The sequence below is a fragment of the Candoia aspera genome, chromosome 3, assembly GCF_035149785.1.
Source record: "Candoia aspera isolate rCanAsp1 chromosome 3, rCanAsp1.hap2, whole genome shotgun sequence".
Lineage (NCBI taxonomy): Eukaryota > Metazoa > Chordata > Lepidosauria > Squamata > Boidae > Candoia > Candoia aspera.
Genome location: NC_086155.1, coordinates 181,937,598 through 181,960,110, shown reverse-complemented (window position 1 = coordinate 181,960,110; position 22,513 = coordinate 181,937,598). Strand labels below are relative to the sequence as shown.

The 22,513-nt window shown below is 39.2% G+C and overlaps 2 protein-coding genes across 2 annotated transcripts in view; both read left to right on the top strand.

The window, feature by feature from the left end:
- RMDN1 (regulator of microtubule dynamics 1) overlaps nucleotides 1–22,513 on the top strand; it is a 471,818-nt gene that overhangs the window by 390,521 nt on the left and 58,784 nt on the right. The window lies entirely within an intron of this gene.
- Nucleotides 1–22,513, top strand: part of CNGB3 (cyclic nucleotide gated channel subunit beta 3) — a 39,089-nt gene that overhangs the window by 8,560 nt on the left and 8,016 nt on the right. Inside the window, exons 3-12 of the mRNA XM_063297260.1 lie at nucleotides 1,813–1,964; nucleotides 2,756–2,920; nucleotides 3,468–3,676; nucleotides 8,277–8,327; nucleotides 11,265–11,351; nucleotides 12,648–12,712; nucleotides 13,821–13,943; nucleotides 16,697–16,838; nucleotides 20,202–20,361; nucleotides 20,637–20,734. Of these exons, the coding sequence (XP_063153330.1) occupies nucleotides 1,813–1,964; nucleotides 2,756–2,920; nucleotides 3,468–3,676; nucleotides 8,277–8,327; nucleotides 11,265–11,351; nucleotides 12,648–12,712; nucleotides 13,821–13,943; nucleotides 16,697–16,838; nucleotides 20,202–20,361; nucleotides 20,637–20,734 (1,252 nt within the window). The remainder of the gene's footprint in view (nucleotides 1–1,812; nucleotides 1,965–2,755; nucleotides 2,921–3,467; nucleotides 3,677–8,276; nucleotides 8,328–11,264; nucleotides 11,352–12,647; nucleotides 12,713–13,820; nucleotides 13,944–16,696; nucleotides 16,839–20,201; nucleotides 20,362–20,636; nucleotides 20,735–22,513) is intronic.

The following is a 22,513-nucleotide window of genomic DNA, read 5'->3' as shown; positions in this document are numbered from 1 at the left end:
ATAGCACTACTGACACTATGAACAAGGGAGTAGCTAATGGATTTATTATCTGTATTCTTTAGGTGATCAGAATCGTGGGAGTATCTGGTCTGCAAATCAAAGTCCTTTGCCAGCCAGGAAGGATGTTATACCAAAGAGGAAATGTACAAATTAGAATGTACATGAAGATTTGCAACTCTTTGGTTACATTGCAGTGACCTCATTTTATCTGCACTGGGGGGTGGAGGGGGGAATTATGTGTTTACTCAGGTTAGTTCTTTCTAACTATGTTGCTGCTATGGGCAGGTCAAATAAAGCACCTTTCTAAAATCCGCATTTCTAAGATCATTTTTAATTTCAGTAGGGTTCCACCTACTCCCGCAATGTGCAGATTAATAGATTTTTATCCCTCCTTTCCCTTAGAAATTCAAGGTGATGCATACAACCCTTCAGCCTTTAAGTTTATCCATACAACAACCCAAGTATGTAAAAGTGAGATGTGGTGACTGGACTTCTTTTGTGAACGAGGATAATAATTATCAGGGCACTGGAAACCAGGTTTTATGAGTGATATTTGAGAGAACTAGGTATCTTTGGCATTGGGAAAAGACAACTGAGAAGGTACACAATAGCATTTTTCAAGTCAAGAGGTCTTTAACATCCCAGTGAGTAGGACACATAAAGGAGGACAGATTGCAGTTGCACATTAGGAAAAACACTGTAAAATAAAAATAATTTGATAGTGAAATCAGTAATCAAAGGAGATACGAGCTCTCCTTTACTGGATATAGTTTTAACTGTTTTAATTGTATTTTTAATGGCTTTGTTTTTAACTGTTGTGAAGGTTTGGTTTTTTTATTCTTTTAATTGTGTGTGCTGCCCAGAGCCACAAGTATGAGATGGGGAGCTATATAAATGTAATAAATAAATAAATAAGTTAAGCCAGAAGCTGGACTGCCATCTGCTGAGGATGCTTTATTGGGAACCCTACATTGACCAGGGAATTAGATGCAATGGTCAAAACGGCCCTTTTCATGAAATGTGAGGACAGCTGTTGGGGCAGCACAAAAGGATCAAGCTGAATTTCTGATTTTTTTTCCCTTTTTTTCCTCATAAGATAAAGAATTGAATAAAAAAATAGAGGTACAATTCACTTTATATTTCTTAATAAAAATCATCCAAAAGTGCAAACACATAATTGCAGTCTTAATTTTCTAGTTTATGATTCATAAACTGGCAGTGAGAAACAACTAACGACGTACGTTCCTGGCACACCACTCATGTCTGAAGCAGAAAGAAAAGACAAATGTAATAGTGACATCCTGGTGTTTTTCGATGCAGCTGATGACAAGAGTACTTCCTTTGAATCGGTGGCCAATTCTTTTTCATACAATGTTTAAATTGGCCTGTTTAGGTTTATTGGATGCAAAAGAAAAACTGAAATCTTGCACATTGAATAATGAGGAGAAGAAAGAATTTTGGCTGCTGCTGCCTTTAACTATGTAAGAATGAGAAATGGTCCACATAATTTCTTGTATAAAGAAATTTGTTCTTCAGCATTGCCAAAGGTGCATATCTATTGGCAGTGATGAGGCCCCTATTCAGGTGTCTGTCCCACTCAAGCTTATGTTTCCTATATGGAGCAGGCAAGTTTATAAAAAAAAACTAGTTCTGCAGCGTCTGCTGTTTTAGTAATCAAATTATTCCACTACTCAAGATAAGGGACCATCTGTGTTGTTATTAGATGCTTTTGAGTTTATCTAAAGAAATGGATGTTGTAATACTTTTCAAAGATCTTAATCACTGTCCTGCCATCTACACCCCCATAAACAGCACAGAAAACAAACACCTGGAAACCCCTATCAATGAATATGTACAAATACAGCTGCAAGAAGTCATCAAAAAAATGCGAGAAAGAACAATTACTTATAAAGAAAAGTTGTCTAATCCAGTAATCTCCTCACCTGAACTCAGTCCAACTACCAGTAAGTTGTGGAAGCTGTATCCTTTTACATACGTTGTGTTACAGTATGTGTGTTTGTAGGTAATATATTGACATTGTGAACCAGGTCCTCCAACTGGTTTAATTCTACTGTCATCACTTATGATATTATCATCCTAGTCAGATATATACAATACTAAACAAGCAAGTTACTCTTTAATCCACCAGTTTATTTTTATAGCTTATCCAAGGCTTGACAACTGCCTTAATTTAACTCTTATCTCTAATCAGAAGCTGACTAGACTCATTATCAGTAAACACTTTTGAAGCTTAGCATTCAAGCCAATACTTCCTTTTTCGTGAAGCAACATGACACCATTACAGGTAGTCCTCATTTAGTGACTGTCTTGGACAGCGACCATTCAGTTACGACAATGAACAAGTAACTTTGCTACCAATCCTCACATTTATGACCTTCACAGATCTGTAAAGCAAAGGAAAGCTGAAGTAAGATCATAAGCACAGTCGTTGGTTTCACTTAACAACTGCTTCACTTAATGACTAAGTTGTTGGTTGCTAAATGAGGACTACCTGTACTTTGAAAAGCACATTCCATATGGGATGCCTTTTTCTAGCCTTCATTTCATATTTACCAATATATTTCTGTTCATAATGGGATTAATCCTATCCAGACCACTTTTCTGAAGCAAAAATAAATGTTGTTGGCTGTTGTAGAAAGAGTACAGCAAGGAGTATATTTCCTAATGTAGCTTCAGTGAACTTGGTGCATTTGAGAAAGTTGTATTAACCACTGCCTCTTTGAAACTTGTTTAGCACCTCAGAAGAAGCCCCTACCCCCTACTGCCAAAGAAGAAAAGAAAGAGGAAAAGAAAGAAGAAATCAAACCTGAGGAGAAGCTGTGCTGGACATTCAAGAAACTCTCCATGAAAGAATACATGAAAAAAATGAAACTGCCAGAAAGCATAGATGCATACACAGGTATAAGCCAAACTCTTCTTATTGAGGGAAGTGTTCTAGAGATAATTAAATTCTTAATGATTATCTTCTGGCATGTAAAGACCTCTGCAGACATTGAGTGCTACAGCACTATAGATAAGTAGGCATGTTTTCCCTTTTGTTAACTTAGACCAGTGTTTCTCAGCCTTAACAATTTTAAGATGTGGGAACTTCAGTTCCCAGGATTCCCTGAGCCAGCATGGTGGCTGGGAATTCTGGGAGTTGAAGTCCACACATCTTAAAATTGCTAAGGTTGAGAAACACTTAGAAGTTCACACATCTTAAAATTAGCCCTCCCCTGAAATGTGGAATCTATTGTTTGAAGTTTAGTGACAGAAGACGAGCCTTCTAAAAGTAACTTTGGTACACAGGTTAGCCAATAAGTAAACTACGCATCACTTCTCAGGCTGCAATTAAATTTAGCAATCTATTGCATCTTCCCTTGGGTGTTTAATTTATTTTTCAGGAGAAATGCATTCCCAAATCTCACTGACAGTAATTTAAGCAGACATATTATCTTCTTTTCCAGATCGTCGCTATATAATGTGGTTATTCTTAGTTACTGTTGCTTATAACTGGAACTGCTGGTTCATCCCACTGCGATTGGTATTTCCAGTTCATACATCAAGCAACCTAATATACTGGATTGTTGTAGACATCTTAAGCGACATCTGCTATCTCTGTGATCTCATGATATTTCAGCCTCGAGTACAATTCGTGAGAGAGGGAGACATAATCGTAAGTAAAAAAGGGGAAATCAGTGAGAGAGGCCTAAAGCATATTAGGCTGGGGTTGATGTTTTTTACCAGAAAACGTTAGGTTCAAAAGCCCACACAGTGATGAAGTCCAATGTTCTTTTAGAGTTAGAACAGAGTGGGCAGCCTGCGCCTCATGCAGCCCCCAGAAATCCATTGGATCATAGTACTGAAAAGTCCTGGTTTGGGTTTATGCTATCTTAATAGTTATTTTTGTGGACGCGGTGGCGCTGCGGGTTAAACCGCTGAGCTGCCGATCGGAAGGTCAGCGGTTCGAAACTGCGCAGCGGGGTGAGCTCCCGTTGCTAGTCCCAGCTCCTGCTCACCTAGCAGTTCAAAAACATGCAAATGTGAGTAGATTAATAGGTACCGCTTCGGCGGGAAGGTAACGGCGTTCCGTGTCGTCATGCTGGCCACATGACCCGGAAATGTCTACGGACAACGCCGGCTCCAAGGCTTTGAAACGGAGATGAGCACCGCCCCCTAGAGTCAGACACGACTGGACTTTACGTCAAGGGAAACCTTTACCTTTACCTTTAATAGTTATTTTACTGTCTTAAGCCCCTCCCCCAAAACAGATGGGGAAAAAAACAGGAAGTCACAGCCACAGCCACTTCTGTGATAGGTAGTGCTGCCTACTACAACGCTCAGGACTAGAAAACAATGCTAAAGAAAGGGGGTACTTCCCCACCTACTGAAAAATCGCCTGGTTTTAATACAATGAAGCTAGAAAAATACTGAATTTCCTTACTGTAATGCAATGCTGACTACTTTCATTCTGTCCAGACCAAAATGTTCTGCTACCCAACATGGTTTAATGTTTAATAATCTTAATTATGTTCTGTCTTGGTTGAAAATGGAATTCTTGGGGCTAATGCAAATGCAAGATATTCCCCCAAAGAGTTATATTTCAGAGTAACAAGTAATTTCCAATGGACATCAGCACAGCACAGATTATGCAAGATCCTGCCTTTGGAAAGTCATTTATTATTATTTTTATCATCATCATGATTATTATCAACAACATCATTTATATCCTGCTGCCATTTATATCTTGCTGCAGTCCAATTAAAGACTCACACTTCCTTTAAAGATTCATTGGTGAAAAGGGAAAAGGAAATTCTCTGCTTCCAGAATTGAATCTTGCCTGCTAAGGAGGCTGCATTCAATTTGAACTTTTCTATTTCAGGTAGTCCTCATTTAGCAACTCCTCATAAAGCGACCATTGGCAGTTATGATGGTGTTGAAAAAGTAACTTTGTGACCAATCCTTGCATTTACATCCTTCACAGGTCTGTAAAGCAAAGGAAAGCTGAAGTAAGATTGTAAGCACGGTTGCAGTTTCACTTAGCAACCCCTTCGCTTAATGAGTTGCTGGTCCCAATTGTGGTCACTAAAGGAGGACTATCTGTGTCCCTTTTTCTTTGTGCTTCAGGTCTGGAACATCTACATTTACCCAAATATTAGTTTCCTCTCTTTTGCTAGATGTTAGGTTCAAACACCCAGTCTTGAATTACTGTTTGAACAAGTAGGGATATATATTTTCATCAAGTCATTCATGGATCTCCCTGTTCCTCCTGCTCAGGACAGGGGTTAGCATCTGTGGGTCTAGTACAGCATCTCTTTAGGTAAGCTCTTCATCTCCCATCTCTGCTGGTCACCCAGTTCTTCCTCTTCAGAATCTGAACCATGAGCAGCCCTCCTCCCCCACTCAACAAAGCTGAACAACTTTTAATAAATTAGTAGAATCAGATTTATAGATTTGCATTTTAAAAGCAGCAGTTGGTAAATCATATGAATCCCTTCATTGCTATTTAATATATGTCACCATATTATCCATGGTATATATCCATGCTCTTGTTTTGTTGTTGTTGTTACTGTTTACTGCTAGTCATTGGCACAGATAAAGTAATGAGGCAAGTTCTGGCTTGTTGGTGACTCTGAGGGTCTACTTTTCTAAAATAAAAGTAGATATTTTGGTGTGTTCTAACAGGGTTCACCTGGGGTGAAACTTATTTTTCCAAAGCTGCAAGGCAGAGAAAGAATAATATTTCTGCCTGTTAGTACAGGAGCTATCTGCAGACACACTGCAGGCTGCCAGTGTTGTTACTGAGTACACCCTGCCCAAACTCTGGAATGATTTTCCATTTGTAAAAAAAAAAAAAATCAAAATAACAATATTAGTATTAGCATTAAAATTGCATCATTAGTGTGGTAAGCATTTTAGTTCAACAGGAAGCATAATTTCTTGTTAATAAATTGGCCTTTAATTTTCTGCTGAATAGCTGCTTAGTTTTTTACAAAAACAAAATTATAATTATTATATTGTCATAATTGTTATTATATAAGCCAGTGTTTCTCAACCTCAGCAGCTTTAAGAGGTGTGAACTCCAATTCCCAGAATTCCCCAGCTAGCTGGATGGCTGGGGAATTCTGGGATTTGGAGTCCACCCTTTTTAAAGTTGCTAAGGTTGAGAAGTAAAGGTAAAGGTAAAGGTTTCCCTTGACGTAAAGTCCAGTCGTGTCCGACTCTAGGGGGCGGTGCTCATCTCCGTTTCAAAGCCTTGGAGCCGGCGTTGTCATAGACACTTCCGGGTCATGTGGCCAGCACGACTCACGGAACGCCGTTACCTTCCCGCCGAAGCGGTACCAATTAATCTACTCACATTTGCATGTTTTCGAACTGCTTGGTGTGCAGGAGCTGGGACGAGCAACGGGCGCTCACCCCGCCGCGCGGTTTCGAACCGCCGACCTTCCGATCGGCAGCTCAGCGGTTTAACCCGCAGCGCCACCGCGTCCCTTAAGGTTGAGAAACACTACTATAAATCATTCAGACTTATAGATCTTATAGACTAAGAGTCCTTAGTCTGCCTTTCTTAGTAGGATCTTCACTTGGCTGATAGCTCTTGCTTACATCCTTTGCAGGTTCCTGTTTGCTAGATAAGGTCATCCTCCTATTCACTGGCTAGAATCACACTTCACAACAGCTCTTGCATGCTAGGAACCAGGACTCAGAGGTAGAAGTCTAAAAGTAAAATGAAAATGTAATGCAAAGCCATCCAGTGTGGCCATCAATGTTAACAAAGCCCATCAGCTCATGAACATTCCTGTTCATTTTTGGTGGCAAAGAAAGTTCCAATCATGTAATCAATTCTTTTAAAATGCACAGGGAAGCCTGCAGTTATAAGCAGGCTGTTGCCAAGTGATGGAAGCTTAGATTTATTTTTAGAGTTCTGTTGAACTTCTCTGATAAGGGATAGTATCATTTCCCATGGAGAACAACTTAAAAATAAACAAGTAATCATTCTTAATAGATGCAGTGCTGACAATTCTAACGCTAATGAGAGCACATCCATCCGGCTTCTAAAGACTTATCAGCATATGTAGTGTTCCTACTAATGGACTCATCTCTCTATTCTCTGCTCTAATTGTTACGAATACCTTTCAGCAAAGATTGATTACAATAATCCTTCCCTTTTGCTGCCTGATAATTTTACTTTTAAAAAAACCCAAAAAACAAAAAAAGTATGGTTTTAAAATGGGACTGGACTCCCTAAAAATCATGCTTATCTACCCTTACATTCTTCTAGTCTGGTTCCCAAATTGTTTTGAAAAAGGCCCTCTTCTGACAGTATTTCTGCAGTATGATACTTTTTTCTCTGTTCAATATATTAATTCCCTAAGTCTGATTAAGTACATGCAGCACATGTGTTCTTACAGAACATCTCCAGTGTAATGCCTGTTATGTCCAGGACTGGGAAAGACATGCTTAAAACACTGAAAGGCAGCTAGCAACAGTGTAGGCAATACTGAATTAGTTGCTTCCTTCTTATGTACCTGTGGAAGGAGATTCTTGATATTTCCAAACCAGTATTGCCCAAACTCTAAGAAAGGGTAATGTATCAAAGAAAAGCCTTAACATTAGTTGAAATCAGACTTGTTTTACATTTCTACCTGTTTAAAATAATGTGCTGATTCCTAAATGTTGTTATTTAAGGAATCTATGCCATAAATATATAGCCTTAGTCTCAATATTTTCTCAGGAACATCTTGATAAAGTGCTGGATTGCCCTTCACTGAGAATTTTAGATAGACAGCTGGACAGCTACTGTGTGTATCAAAGTTGTTGAAACAGCATTCTGCATTAAGCTGGCAGTTAGATAATCTCCAAGGTTTCTTTCAATTCCATACCCAAGTTTAGGAGTTCTAGAGATGGTCAGTGGAGAGAGGGAGAGGGAGAGAGACGGAGATTGCATTAAGCAACCAAAATGAGCTTTTGAATAACTTAAGACCCATTGTTTTCAACAGAGCGAAGACATACCATACAGTTGCTGGTTGTTACGTTGCAATATATATGAAAACGTACTCCTAAGTGTTATACTTTTGAGCAATGAGAGTACCTCTAGTAAATTTCTATACTTGGGGTGCAATATATTCTTTAGATAAATAACTTTGGAGTGTTTAAATAAAAGACATTTATATTTTGCAAGTGATTGCGGTGTGATCCTATACCATTTACTAGTTTCCACTATTTAATGGGGTTACTGAACTTTGACTGTCTCCTCTTTCTTTTTCTACTTTTAGTCAGATAAAGTAGAAATAAAGAAGTTCTACCAGAGTTCATTAAAATTTCGGGTAAGTGTCACAAGTGTTCAATTGGGTACGCTTGATAAGGTATTAGTTATTCTGATTACAGATCCACTTGGGAGATTGTGGTTATTTTATTATTATATATGTATTTTTCAATATGGCAATCAAAAAATAAAAGTGTCTCACAAGTTTTAATTATCTGAATTTTTACAACTGATCAAATACACATTTTCAACCATCCCATTGCATAAATGACAGGTTTTCCCTAGGTCTTTTCTTTACAGTGGTGACACTGATCCTGACTTCAGTTAGAATTTTAAAAACTGAATTATTTCACAATTTTCTTATGGGCAAAGGAGATGTGTGGTGTTTGAACAGTTATAAACTCAGCATCCTTAGTGCTTTATTTTATTCACCATTAAAGACTATAGTTCAGAATGAAGTGTGGAAAGTGATGCAATTCTCCTAGTTCTTCTTGATTATTTCCCATAGTATCCTTCTGGACCAATTATAGAGAGTGGGAGTGTGAGCCATGGTGTTGCAGTCATTCTCGTCCTTTCTCTGTGTCCAGTTTCAGTCAGTGTTGATGGAGGGGAGAGGTCAAGCCCTAAATCCCTGGTTTGTTGGGTGCTGCAGAGCTCAACACTCTCACCCCTCTATTTAACATCTAAATAAAGCTGCTGGGAGAGGGCATCCATTGTCACAGGCCCAGATATTGCAAGTACACAGATAATACTCAGTTGCATATCTCAACCCTTGGCTGACCAAGTGATGCTATCAAGATATTGTCCCAGTACCTGGAAACTGTTGGGATCTGGGTGGAGAGGAATAGGATTAGACTCAACCTAACAAGACTGAGTGGCTGTGAATTCATGGACCATCCACTCTGGAGATTTTCCCTCTATAGTTTTGAATAAGGTTGTGCTTCCCCAGATTGAACTGGTACTCAATTTGGGGGTCTTCCTGTACTTTCAGCACCTGTTTGAAGAACAGGTGGCAGCTATGGCTAGGAGGGCTTTGGAATAGATTTGTCTTGTGTGCTGTGATCTTTCCTGGACCAGGAGGTCTTTCTCACAGTCACTCATGCCCTAGTTACCCCATTTGTGGACTATTGCTTTACATGGAGTTACTCTTGAAGAACACTCAGAAGCTACAGCTGGTCCAGAATGCAGTTATGGGTGTCCCTCTTTATGCCTATATAACACCTCTGCTATGCAAGCTGCCTGGTTACTGATAGGTTTTTGAGTACAGTTCAAGGTGGTGGTTAATAATGACAAAGGCAGGAAATTTGAATTAGAGCATGATTCAGCAAGGCGGGAAAGTTCGGAGCTTTGGATTGGTGAGAGTCAGGAGGCAGATTCTCTACCGCCTATGAGTGCATGAGAAAGGTAAGCTGAGAAGTGTGCCAAGGAGAAAGAAGCCTGCTTGGGCATCGGGGAGAAATGGTGGGAAGGCAACAGGATAAAAGGATGCCAGCACCAGGAACAAGTTGCCGGAGACAACTGTTTGCTAACAGCTCTGTTGAAGCCTGCATCTGTTGATCTCAGGTCTGATCCTGTGCCTTCAACTGCTAAGGCCACGAACTTTAAGCTGGTCTGCTCCTGCAAAGACTCAGAGGCTGCAACTGAGTCCTGCCTTTTGCACTAGGACCATGCACTTAGTGCCGCTTCGCTGTGCTCTTTAGCTGAGCCTCGTCCCGCCGCTCCGCTGCATCCTCCAGCCAAGCCTTGTCCTGCTGCTTCATTGTGTTCTTCAGCCAAGCCTCGTCTTACTGCTTTGCTGCATCCTCCAGCCAAGTCTCATTCTGCCACTTCATGGCGCTCCTCAGTCCAGCCTCATCTTGTCACTTCTTTGCATTCTCCAGCTAAGCCTCGCCCTGCCACCTTGCCATGTTCTTCAGTCAAGTCTTGTCCTGCTGCTTCATTGTGTTCTTCAGCCACGTCTTGCCTAGCCACCTTGCCATGTTCTGTAGCCAAGCCTAGCCTTGTCATCTTGCCACATTCCACAGCCAAGCCTAGCCCAGCTGCCTTGCCACGATCCACAACCGAGTCTGCTCCTGCCACTTTGTGGAACACTTCAGTCGAGCCTAGCCTAGCCATCTTGCCGTATTCCTCAACCGAATCTTGCCCTATCACCTTGCCAAGCTCCACGGTCAAGTCTAGCCTTGCCACGATCCACAGCTGAGTCTTGACTTGCCACCTTGCCACATCCTATAGTCAAGCCTAGCCTTGCTGCTTTGCCCCGTGCTACATAAGAACTTTATTCAATGGGGTTCCAGAACTCTACAGCCCAGAACTGTCCTACATCTTTGCCCAGATGGGTTTGAGAATTGACCATTACTGCTGCCATTTGAACTAATTTCTAGTTTGTGTAAATAGTTGTGAATTTGTAAATGAAGAACTTTATTCTGCCTCCTCCTGGTCGATTCATACCCAGAACAGAACAGTGGCCATAGTCCAGACTGAGCACCAGCTTGGCCCCATTCCCCATCCACTGGAATACAGATTTGAATTTCTGAAACTGGTTTAAAAAATAGCCCTGGGAAGCATGGGAGACAAACAGATTACACTGTAATGCCCTTTACTCTGTCACTGATGTCCAGAAATGGAATAGACTGAAAACATCCAGAATAATTTGCTAACTTTTAACTGTAGGCCCAAGAAATACTACTAAAACATTATAAACATAGATCATCCCATGTTTCTGTTGACACCTTGCAAAGATGGACACGTCACAACATAATTACTGCTACATTCATTTCAGAAAATAGAAGCCTCCATCTTTGTAAAATTGTGAATATTTTCAGCAGAAACAAGGACTAATGAGAATTCTTTATTCTTCCTACTTTGCTTCTCAGTTAGACACATTTCTGACAAATATTCAGAGCTCAATAAGCCATATTAAATTTGAGCAACTTTTAATACAAGTATCAAATTAATACTAATTTAAGCAAGACTAACTGAATTGTTTTTTGTTCACCAGCTTGATTTATTATCAGTAATTCCATTTGATGTTTTATACATTGTATTTGGATTCAGTGCAGTATTTAGAATAAACAAGATGATAAAGGTAAGAAGAGATTAACTATTATTGCTTTTAATCCTGGGATAAAAGTCATACTCCTTATGGCTCATCAGTCACAGTGGGGATGCGGTGGTTTCGAAATAAAAACAATCCATCATGGTGCCAAACACCTTCTGATTATACATTCCATTTTAAAAAATCATAATAAAGTTCATTCACTTCTTTCAGTTCTGGATAAGTAGCTCTATTAAAAAGCTTATTCACTAATGTTGGACACTAAAGTAGGAGACATTTATTTTATGAAGACTTAACATTTACTAACAGTATTAAAGTACTGTACTTTACTAACAGTATTAATATAATGGTATGCATGTTTATCTGAAAATAGGTCTCACTGTTTTCAGTGAGATTTATATGAAGACATTAAGCCAGTATTTTTCAACCTTGTCAACTTTAAGATGTGTGGACTTCATGCTGGCTGGAGAATTCTGGGAGTTGAAGTCTACACATCTTTAGGTTGACAAGGTTGAGAAGCACTTTTTAGATTAATGGGCACATTTGGAATGTTGACCACATTTTGTCTCTCTCCTCACAAAATGGCTTCCCTTTAGGAACTGCCTATTTACAGAATTGCTGCTGAGAAGTTTCATTCCCAGGATGCTTTCTACACCTCTGTTTATCTTTGTTTTGGGTTGTTCATCCACTTGTGTATTTTGAGGGGTGGGAGAAGTTGCATGTGGGTATAACCACTCACAATTTTTATTTTCTTAGAATGCCTTTGGGTCCCAAAAGTTTTCCTGTAAAGAAGTATGATACCTGTGGCTGATGGTTTGATCTACAATACATCAGCTTCCCTTAAAAAAAAAACTTTAAAAAACAACAGGAAGGATAGGCATGGGCATCCTCAGGAGGGGCAGGGGGCAAATGATATGTGTGTGATAATTTCATTATGCAAATGCTACAACTTAAGTACTTATGCATGATTTTTAACACTTTGTATGTTTTTGGAGTGGGGTGTCCTAACTCCTGATCTGTTTATTTAATTTCATTTCAAATTAATGGACTAAAGGTGCCCTTTAATTTGTAAAATTTAGAAACCAATTATCCAGATTGTTGCCTCTCTTTCAAAAAGCCAATCATATAGAAATCAGTTAATAAACATAATCAGCAAAACTTAGTCAAGAAAGTTTGGTTAACTGATTAAAACAACACTGTCACAAACACTGATCTGCTATCTGGGAAAAAAAATGTAAACCACCCTGTAAAAAAAGGGACAAATAGGCAGTTTATAACAAACATGCATTATAGAGTTGGTTTTACTCTTTCTTGATTTATATTCAGCATCTCACGTTCTTTGAATTTAATGACCGGTTAGAGGCAATAATGGATAAAGCATACATCTACAGGTATGTGTTACAAACGTTATAGTATCATGTTGTATAGTCTTAATATTTCAGTATTTGGGGGGTGGTGTGGAATTTTCTGCAGCTTTAGTTGCAATCTATAATGGACAAATTCAAGCAGTCAGATGGACCATGTTGTAAAGTGTTTAGAGTCTTATGGGAAATCTAGATTTTGAAATTTAAATGAATAATATTCATGTTTGTAGAATTAAGTCCTGGCATGATGCAATGGAATCTGCAATACTGAGCAAAATCTGTCAGGCTTCATATCAGGGCTTGGCTATCATAGCAAAAACCTCTCAGACAAAACCTGACTAGATTAGAAACTTTACTGCAAACAGCAAAACAATTTATTGTCCATAAAAAATTCAAAGACTTATGTATATCTATGCTCTAGGAAATAAATTCTTGGATTTTTCTTCCCACCTTTCTGAGCCAAAAGACACTTCATTGGTGTTTTGATGGCTACAAGATCTACTCCAGAGACTGTAAGAAACAGACAAGGTAGTTTGGTCTGGAAAGAAGGAGCACAACCTAGATTCAGAGATGTGGGAAGGAAGTGTTTCAAAGAGACTTTCTTAATTGACTTACTATAAATCTGCCTGGGAATTTATTCTTTCAGTCTTCAAGATTATGGTTTTACCCTGACTAGCATTAAAGATGCCTTTTTGAAATCCGTGTTTCTTGGTTCTTGAATTTGTCAGCCACATGGCGCTTGACAAAGCTTTTGGGAGGCAGCTAGAATATGCTTTCATTTCAATTCTCTCTAGTCTGGAATTTTGGATTCTGGCTTCACCAGTTTCAACCAAACATTATTTCACAGAAACAAACACATATTTCTAAATATTCCATATAAGTTGAATTAATAGACTCTGTTATGCTACAGGAAATGTAATTCACTGGTATCCCTATACCAGTTAAATAGGGATTGAGTTTCAAAAGAGTAAGATAGATGACCAGCCTTTTTTTTTCCATCCTGTTAATATTAGAAGTAGTGGGTGTCGGCATTGCTAATGATCAAAATCAAGGTTTCCTAAGGGAAAGCAAACACAGAAAAAAATGTATTATCTCAAGACTTACATAAACTTTCTTTTCTTTCTTTCTTTCACAGGGTCATCCGAACTATTGGATACCTGCTGTTTGTCTTACACATCAACGCATGTTTATATTACTGGGCTTCAACCTACGAAGGACTTGGTAGTACTAAATGGGTGTATGATGGCAAAGGAAACATGCAAGTGGTTTTATGTTATCTTGCCCCCATAATCTTGATTGAATGCTAAACATTCATAAGTGCTTCCTCTGGTAACTTTTAGCTCCAGTCCTAATAGCAGTAACATGTCTTTATTATGTGAAAGACAGGTGTAGTGAATGTTAGCATCCTGCTCATTTTATCAGTCAGTGCTAATCATTTCCTTAATGATTTCATCTTTTTCTTTAATCTTTTAGAAATCATGTGGCTTCATAAATTAAACTTATTATGTAAAGAAACCCTGAATGATAAGAAAGCCACATTTGGAAAGGGTCAGAGAAGTCCAGTTGCAATAAAGAATGCATCATTCAGATTATAACAGAAGATATCATTCCTTTTAAGAGGCTTCACAGGATCAGATTCCACCATTTCTTTACTTATGGTGAAGGTCATATGTAAACATGTTCTAAAGAAACATGTAGCTTACTGTGGAACAGTATTCATCGTAATTGGCTGCCTGAAGCAACTAGGGAAGAGGTGCCATGTTATATACTGTATAATTTCACAAAAAGAAAAAACTGAAATAAGTGGGTGGGTGGAATGAAGTGGGGGTAAGATGCTCTGTAGTGCCATCTATTCTAAAAGTTACTGTTATCTGCCCCCTCCTCAAGAAGCAGTTGCTGGACCCAGAGAAACTGTACAATTTCTTTCAGTGGCTATGGGTTTTGAGGCCCTCTGGATCCAGAGATTTGCCATCTTTATCCCTGAATTGGGTAGCACTTCCCCAGACGGAACTAGTGTGTAACTTGGTGGTCCTCCTGGATTCACAACTCCTGCTAATTCAGCAGTAGTAGCAATGGCTAGAGGGCTTTTGCACAACCCAGTCTGGCAGGAGGGACGTGCTCTGGGTCATATTGTCTAAGGAGTGTCAGCTGGTGGAGCCCAGGAGGAGCCTTTTTTGCCATGACACCCACCCTGTGGAACATCATTCCACCTGAGATTAGACTAGCCCCGATCCTGTTGGCCTTTTATAAGGCCCTCAAAACTTGGCTTTTTGCCCAGGTCTGGGTCCCTGAGCGTGTGATGCAACTTGTCTCTTGCCTTTGTTGGTGGTGGTTTTTATGATGCTCAGCTGCTATGTGTTTTTATTTTTATTTTGTGTATTTTATCTATTGTATCTATTTTAGCCATTTTATTGTAAACCGCCTAGAGTCACACATGTGACATGGTGTTATGGAGATCACTGGTGAGGAAGGAGGGGGCCCCTTCCAGGGGGAAAAACGCATGCGCAGTGTAGAACGCCTTGGGCACCTGGCCAAGAGGATCAGACAGGAACCGCCTTAGAGTTTCTGGAGTTTTCCCGCCTTAGAGTTTGCTAGTTCTGCTCAGTTTTGGCAAGATTCTGTTATAGGGTAGAAACAATAAAGACTAGAGCTTCATTCCTGACTCAGCATATATCTTCGCCTCATTCCTGACACATGGGTGGCTATATAAATTGAATAAATTAAATTAAACTGCACCTGTTTCTAGTAGGAGGCCCTACTCACAGTAACTCATGCCTTAGTCCCAGCTGATTTGATTACTGTAATACACCCTACTTGAAGAGCATTCAGAAGCTACAATTGGTCCAGAATGCAGCAGGGTGGGCAGTTTGGGGCACTTTGCTATATGCCCACATGGCACCTCTGTCCCTTGAGCTGTACTGGTTCCCTGTGGGCTTCCAGGTGCAATTCAAGGTGCTGGTTGTCACATATAAAGCCCCACACAGCATAGGGCTTAGGTACTTGCAGGACCACCTGTCTCCCATAGCCTCTGCTCACCCCACCAGATCTAGCAGGGACAGTATGCTCCAGGTCCCTTCTATTAGGAAATTTCATCTGTGGGAACTAGAAGTTGTGTCTTCTCTGTCATAGCACCTGCCCTATTGACTAGTTTGTCACACAGACAGGACAACTGTATTTCATGCTATATGAACAGAGTGTTTTTTCTTTCATTTCTTGTTTTGTCTAGTTCTTCCAATTTGCTTTCCAGGAACAGAAAAGTTAAATTCAGCCAACTGACACTGTAAGCAGTGTACTATATATCCTGTTACACATACATTGCTCCATTGTTTACATGCCTATTCTCCATGTATTTGAAGATGGCAATTCACATAGCACACAGACCAATAACATAGTTTATTTGATTCTCAAGTATGTGAACTCACTGTGATTTGCAAACTTAAAACTTATGGTTTACCATGTTGCAGAATTGATTTAACAAGCTATGATTAAAACAAACCTTGGCTTTGTATGATATGTGAGCTCAGTCACTGTGTGAATTGGGCAATCTCCTAATAGCTTATCCAGAAGAATGCACACTGATTTATATGCCTCTGCAAATTTTGGAAGCAAATGTGGAAGCATGGCTTAGAAGCCAATTTGGAAGTATGTTTTAGCTTGATGAATGAACCCAATCATAACCTCTTAATCCTTTCTTCTCTTGGTCAATTTAGATTCCAGTCTACAAAAACTCATAGATCCACGTAATTGAGCAGAACACATCTGTACAAGCAGTTGTATGCTTAGTGCCTGATTTGTACAGCTAGACAGCTATACTTACAGGGCACACTGTTTCTATTACTCTTTATCTAGATAAAATAGTGATGAAAATTTCTGTACATCTTTACCTAATTATTTTTATTCCTATGATTAACTGTTTTAGAGAAAAGGCATTATTTCTTATTCTGAACATCAATAATCAGTGCAACCATCTATAGAAAAGTAATGATGTCAGTAATTGTTTTACATCTGCAGGTATCTCAGAAGTTACTACTGGGCTGTTCGCACTTTAATTACTATTGGTGGGCTACCAGAACCGGTCAATATGTTTGAAATAATCTTTCAGCTTCTGAATTTTTTCTCAGGGGTCTTTGTATTCTCCAGTTTGATTGGCCAGGTAAACAAAAATATTATTTGTTAAGTTGACCTTTGCATTTATGATGTTTTCTGTAATAAAACCTATAGTGATTTGACACCATGATAAGGTGTCAGCCTTCCCAAGTAGACCAGATGGGAAACACGACCAGATGAGCTAATTCTACTTTATTGTATGGCTACATTAACAGAATCTTGCAAGTCTGAAAGTACAAATCTCCACCCACCCACCCTGTCTCTTTTACAGTCTGATAAGTTAGGGAGGTTCCTTTCTGGGTTTCTTTCTCTGCCCATTATGCAGCTGCGGGCTATGCCCCTCTGTTATCTTCCTCTCATCTCCCAAGGTCATTCCCACATGCCATTACATAAGGAGAATGGTTATTTATTTATTATTTCAATTTATATGGCTGCCCATCTCACTAATGACTCTGGGCAGCTAACCTTTTAAAAAATATAAAAGCATAAAAAACAGGAAAAAAAAAACATACAGTATACATACAACAACAGTCAGGTAAAACCAAAATCATCAGTAACAATTAACATAAGCCAATGCATGGGTTCAACCTGACCTTCAGACCCACAGGCCTGGTAATATAACCAGGTCTTTAGGGCCTTACAAAAGGCCAACGGGGTCAGGGCCAATATGATCTCTGGGGAGATTATGTTCCAAAGGGTGGGCACCATAACAGAAAAGGCTTTCCTCCTGGGCTCCACCAGGTGACGGTCCTTAGTAGTGGAACCTGAAACATGTCTTTTCTGCTAGATCTAATGGGATGGGTAGGCGTAATCAGGGAGAGGCTAGCTGGAGATAATTAGTGAAAAATTAATGTAAAGGGAATTGTCATGAGTAAGCATGGCGAGCAGGGGGCTCCCATCCAGGCTGTAAAGCGCATGCGTAGTACTGAGGAATTAGGTAGCCATTCAAAGAGACACAGATCAGACCCGCCTTAACCTTGGGGTTTATCTGTCTGGGTTTTTCCCACGCTTCTTCAGTTTGTTAGGATTTTCTGTTATGTAGCAGTAATAAAACACTAGAGACCTATTCCTTGTCTCAGCGTGGTTCCTGGCTGTTCGGACAGGAATTCACCATTCCTTGTCCTTGATGATGATTGATTCCATGCCATTAAATCATTGTTGACTTTTAGCTACCACACACATAGACCTTTTCTAGGATGAACTGTTCCCAACCTGGCTCTTCAGGTCTTCCAATGGTACATCCATCACCAGTGAAATCAATTCCATCCACCTCACTGCTGGTCATCCTTTTCTTTTTCCTTCCACCTTTCCCAACATTATGGTCTTCTCAAGGGAGCAAGGTCTTCCCATAATGTGTCCAAAATATGATAATTTTGGCCTAGTCATTTGTGTCTTAAGAAAGAATTCTGGATTGATTTGTTCTAGGATCTATTTATTTATTTTCTTGGCTACTCATAGTATTCTCAGGAGCCTTCTCCAACACCAACATTCAAAAGTAGCAATGCTCTTTCTATCCTGATTCTCCAAAATCAACTTTGCCTTCCATAAGGTGTCACAGGGAAAACTATTGTCTGCAAAATTCCAATCAAGCATCTGAATGTCTTTTCCAAGGCCTTCATTACCACCCCACCAAGTGCTAGTTTACAGTATATTTCTGGATTGCTGCTTCCTTTATTGTTAAGAGTTGATCCTAAAAGGTAGAAGCTATCCACTTCAGCATCTTCTTCGTGAATTCTAACACTGATTGCTGTACCTGTTGTCATTAGTTTGGTCTTCTTTATAGTTAATCTTATTCCCATTTTTTTTACTGTGCTCCTTCACTTACTTGAGCTTCTAGATCAGTTGCACGTTCAGCTATATTCAACATATTAATTTCAACTAGTGCTGGTTATTGATATTTTGTCCTACAACTTTAAAACTATGTTCATTTTCTTTCACTCACTCAATATATATTCAGCGTATAGGTGAATAATTAAGGAGAGAGAATACAGCTTCATCTCATTCCTTTGCCAACCTAGAGCCAATCTGATTCGCTGCATTCTATCCAGACGGGACTTCCTGTCCTTTGTATAGGTTTCTCATGAAGACAATGTGATATTCTAGGATTCCTATTTTCCTGATATTCTACAGCCTGACCTGGCCAACGTAATCAAAGGCTTTTCTATAGTCGGTGAAGCACATACTGGCTTGGTTTTACTGTTCTTCGCTTTCTCAGTTATCTAATGTGCATCAGCAGTAATGTCTCTTGTTCTTCATCCTTTTGTAAAATCAGCTTGAACATCTGGCATATTCTTTTTCATGCAAGGCTCTGATCTGCACTGGATGATCCTAAACTTTATTTTGCTAGCAGATGAAATTAAGGATATTCTATAATAGTTTGCACACTCTGTTAAGGCTCCTCTAATTGAGATTGGTATGTAGACCAACCTTTTCTGATCTGTTGGCCACTGTGTCATTCTCCACATTTGCTAGCAAAGTTTTGTTAGGACCTTTACAGATTCTTCTGTTGCTTGCCATACTTCTGTAGATATTCCATCAATTCCTGTAGCCTTCCAACTTGGTAATGACCACAGTGCTGACTGAACTTCATCTTCTAATATTAGGGGCTCATGTATATATGGAATATCCTCTAAGTTACCTTGGATGTTGCCTTCTCTACTGCAGTACATTCCTTCCATTCTTGTTTGATCATCTTTGAATCAATTACTGTCTGTCCACTGGCATCCTTCAGCATACCGATTTGAGATTTGAACCTCCTTGTCAGTTCAAAGATCCTTGTTTTTCCAGGTCTGTTTCCATCTTCAGTGTCTTTATAGATGTTGTTGTAATACTGCTTTCTGCCTCTTCTAACAGCTCTCTGAAACACTTCGTTAAGTTCCTTCCTGAGATTGTTGCCTTTCTTGGACTGTGTCTGTGCACAATAAATAAGAACAGCATAATTTGTTGATACCATGCCTGTGGCGGGATAAGGACTGCCCACAGGGGCAGCAAATTTTAGACCAGTATAGTTTTTTGCTAGTTCAAAGAGTGGTGAACAGTACTTTAATTTGATTATGAGAAAGCTTTTACTTGCAGTGTACATGTTTTGCATGCAGATTTCATCTTAAATCCAAAAGGAAAAGGGGAAAGTGGTGTAAAAAATTACTGCCAGGATAGAAAATCCTGAGTTAGGCTGGAAAATAATCTGCTGTATGACAGATCTCTATGTTTCATTTATTAAATAACCTACTTTTCTACTACTGAATTAACAAGCAGCTAAAAATATGTTCAAAGATAAAATACCATCAATTAATAATTTAGAAAAGCCAGGACAACCACATAGACAGCAATTTGTATCTACAACTGAAAATTTAAGTTAGCAGCAACCTGTTATAATATAACATGTAATGATAATGGTTGATATTTGCAGATGCGTGATATTATTGGAGCAGCAACAGCAGGGCAAAACTATTATCGTGCCTGTATGGACAACACAGTTTCTTACATGAATGCTTACACAATTCCAAAGACTGTTCAGAATCGTATTCGAACTTGGTATGAGTATACATGGGATTCACAAGGAATGCTAGGTAAAATTCAGAATGTTTCATTTTCCCCATTCCCTGCTTTGGGAACATCAATTTCATTTGGTTCAGTTGAAAAGGAACAGCAAGTTGGCATAAACATTCATTGAATAATATCATTTAAACAACCCAATTCAGATGATACAATGAATTACCAATGTTTGATAATATTATGTAAACTCTTTGTTTTAAATTGAATTATTTCGAATTATTGGTGGGGTGGAATCATCTTTCAGTGTAAACCAGCAGTATAAACCAAATTCTATCATTCTGTCTTGCAGATGAATCAGAATTACTGGAGCAGATGCCTGGAAAAATGCAGCTAGATATTGCAACTGATGTCAACTTTGCTATTGTCAGCAAAGTTGACTTGTTCAAAGTCAGTAGAACTTTGTGTAATATAACAACGCACATTGGCAAGATTTGCTTTTTTTTTTTTTTGCAAAGCAAGCAATTGCAGGAAGCATGTTCAATTTGTAGGACAACAGATATAATCAAGTTATTGTAATTATTATGGGCTTGATGAGCACCATCAAGTTCTTACCAGTGGCTTAATGAGAACAATCTACAGAGGTTCTACAAATACATTCGCACATCAGAGTGAGATATTGCAGCTATTATGTTGGTCCACAACACGGAGTCATGACCCTGATGGGGGGTCATGTACAATGCTGATCCATCCAGCAGGCTCAGCAAAGCAAGGACCTGCCTACTTCATCCCACATAGCAAGCAGTTATTTCTTGAACTCTTGCCATTCCAGCCTTTGCTCCCAACAGTTAAATAACTAGACATCTGTTCCTTTTTCTTGACTGAGATTAAGATAGGAAAGCTGGAAGATACATGGGAGAAGGGGCTGAGCTTGATCCAATAATGAATGGCAAAGAGCCGGAGTTACCAGAAGAGAGTGGTTCTCTATCTCCTAGCAGCTCCCCACCATTTAGCTTTGGTTCTCACAAAGAACAACTGTGGGAGTAAAACTTTTTCAGTGTTTTTACTTTAGCTGCTTGTGGGTCTCATAAAATAGTTAACACACACACACACACCTACCTTAAAAAAAAACTAATTAAATTTTCCTACACATAGGAAATGAGAGCCCATGTAGGGCACTGGGCTTGGGAACATCCAGGTTCAAGTCCCTGCTTGATCATGGCACTCACTGAGTAACTTTAGACTAGTCACTATTTCTGTAAGGATATAATGAGAGGATCCACCCTGTATACGCCCTTGTCATTTCTTACAAGAAAGGAAAGATATTACATACATACACACACATACCCATACACTAGTATGTCAGAAAGGATACTTGGCTGGAATCCTTTTTAGCATCCGAGTATATATTGTTTGTATGGAAATTAATTCAGTTAAGTGTGTCCCCACTTTTAACTAAAGTAATACAGTTCATGTAATTCATTAGTCTATAATGTCCTATAGAAAGTAACAGGATGAAATTGGTGACCCATTTCCTTAGTCACTTCTTAGGGACAGGGACTTGGCAGGGTCTGGCTTAAGCCTTGTACACTTCTGTTGCTAGCATAGAAAGCAAGTTCCTTTCCAAATTGTTTTCCTGTAGAAAAATGATGAAATGTTTGAGGCAAATTTGAGACCTATGGCTCAATTTTTTAAACTTTTTATATTGTTATTATTATGTGCCTTCAAATCAGTGTTGACTCCTGGCAACTGCCTGGACAAGTCCCTGCAGTTTTCTTGGCAAAATTTCAGAAGTGGTTTGCCATTGCCTCCTTCCTAGGGCTAAGAGAAAGTGACTGGCCCAAGGTAACCCAGCTGGCTTTGTGCCTAAGGTGGGACTAGAACTCATGGTCTCCTGGCCTTTCTAGCCTGATGCCTTAGCCACTACAGTACACCAAACTGGCTCTCATGGCTCAAATTATGGGATCTGAAATCTGAATTTTGTTTTATTATTAATAAATGTTGGGGACATAGTTTTCAAGTTATTAATTACATATGAAGATGCCACTGGTGCTAAATTATGTAACATAATTTATAATTTCAACTGCAAATGATTCAGTGCACAACTGTGATCTACATGTAACAGCTAGACAAGTGGATTTGTTATATTTCTGCTTTTAAATATTGCTGTTTAGTCTTGTTAAGATTTCACTTAAATATTTTTCTGATGGGGATTTTTTTTTCCTTTTA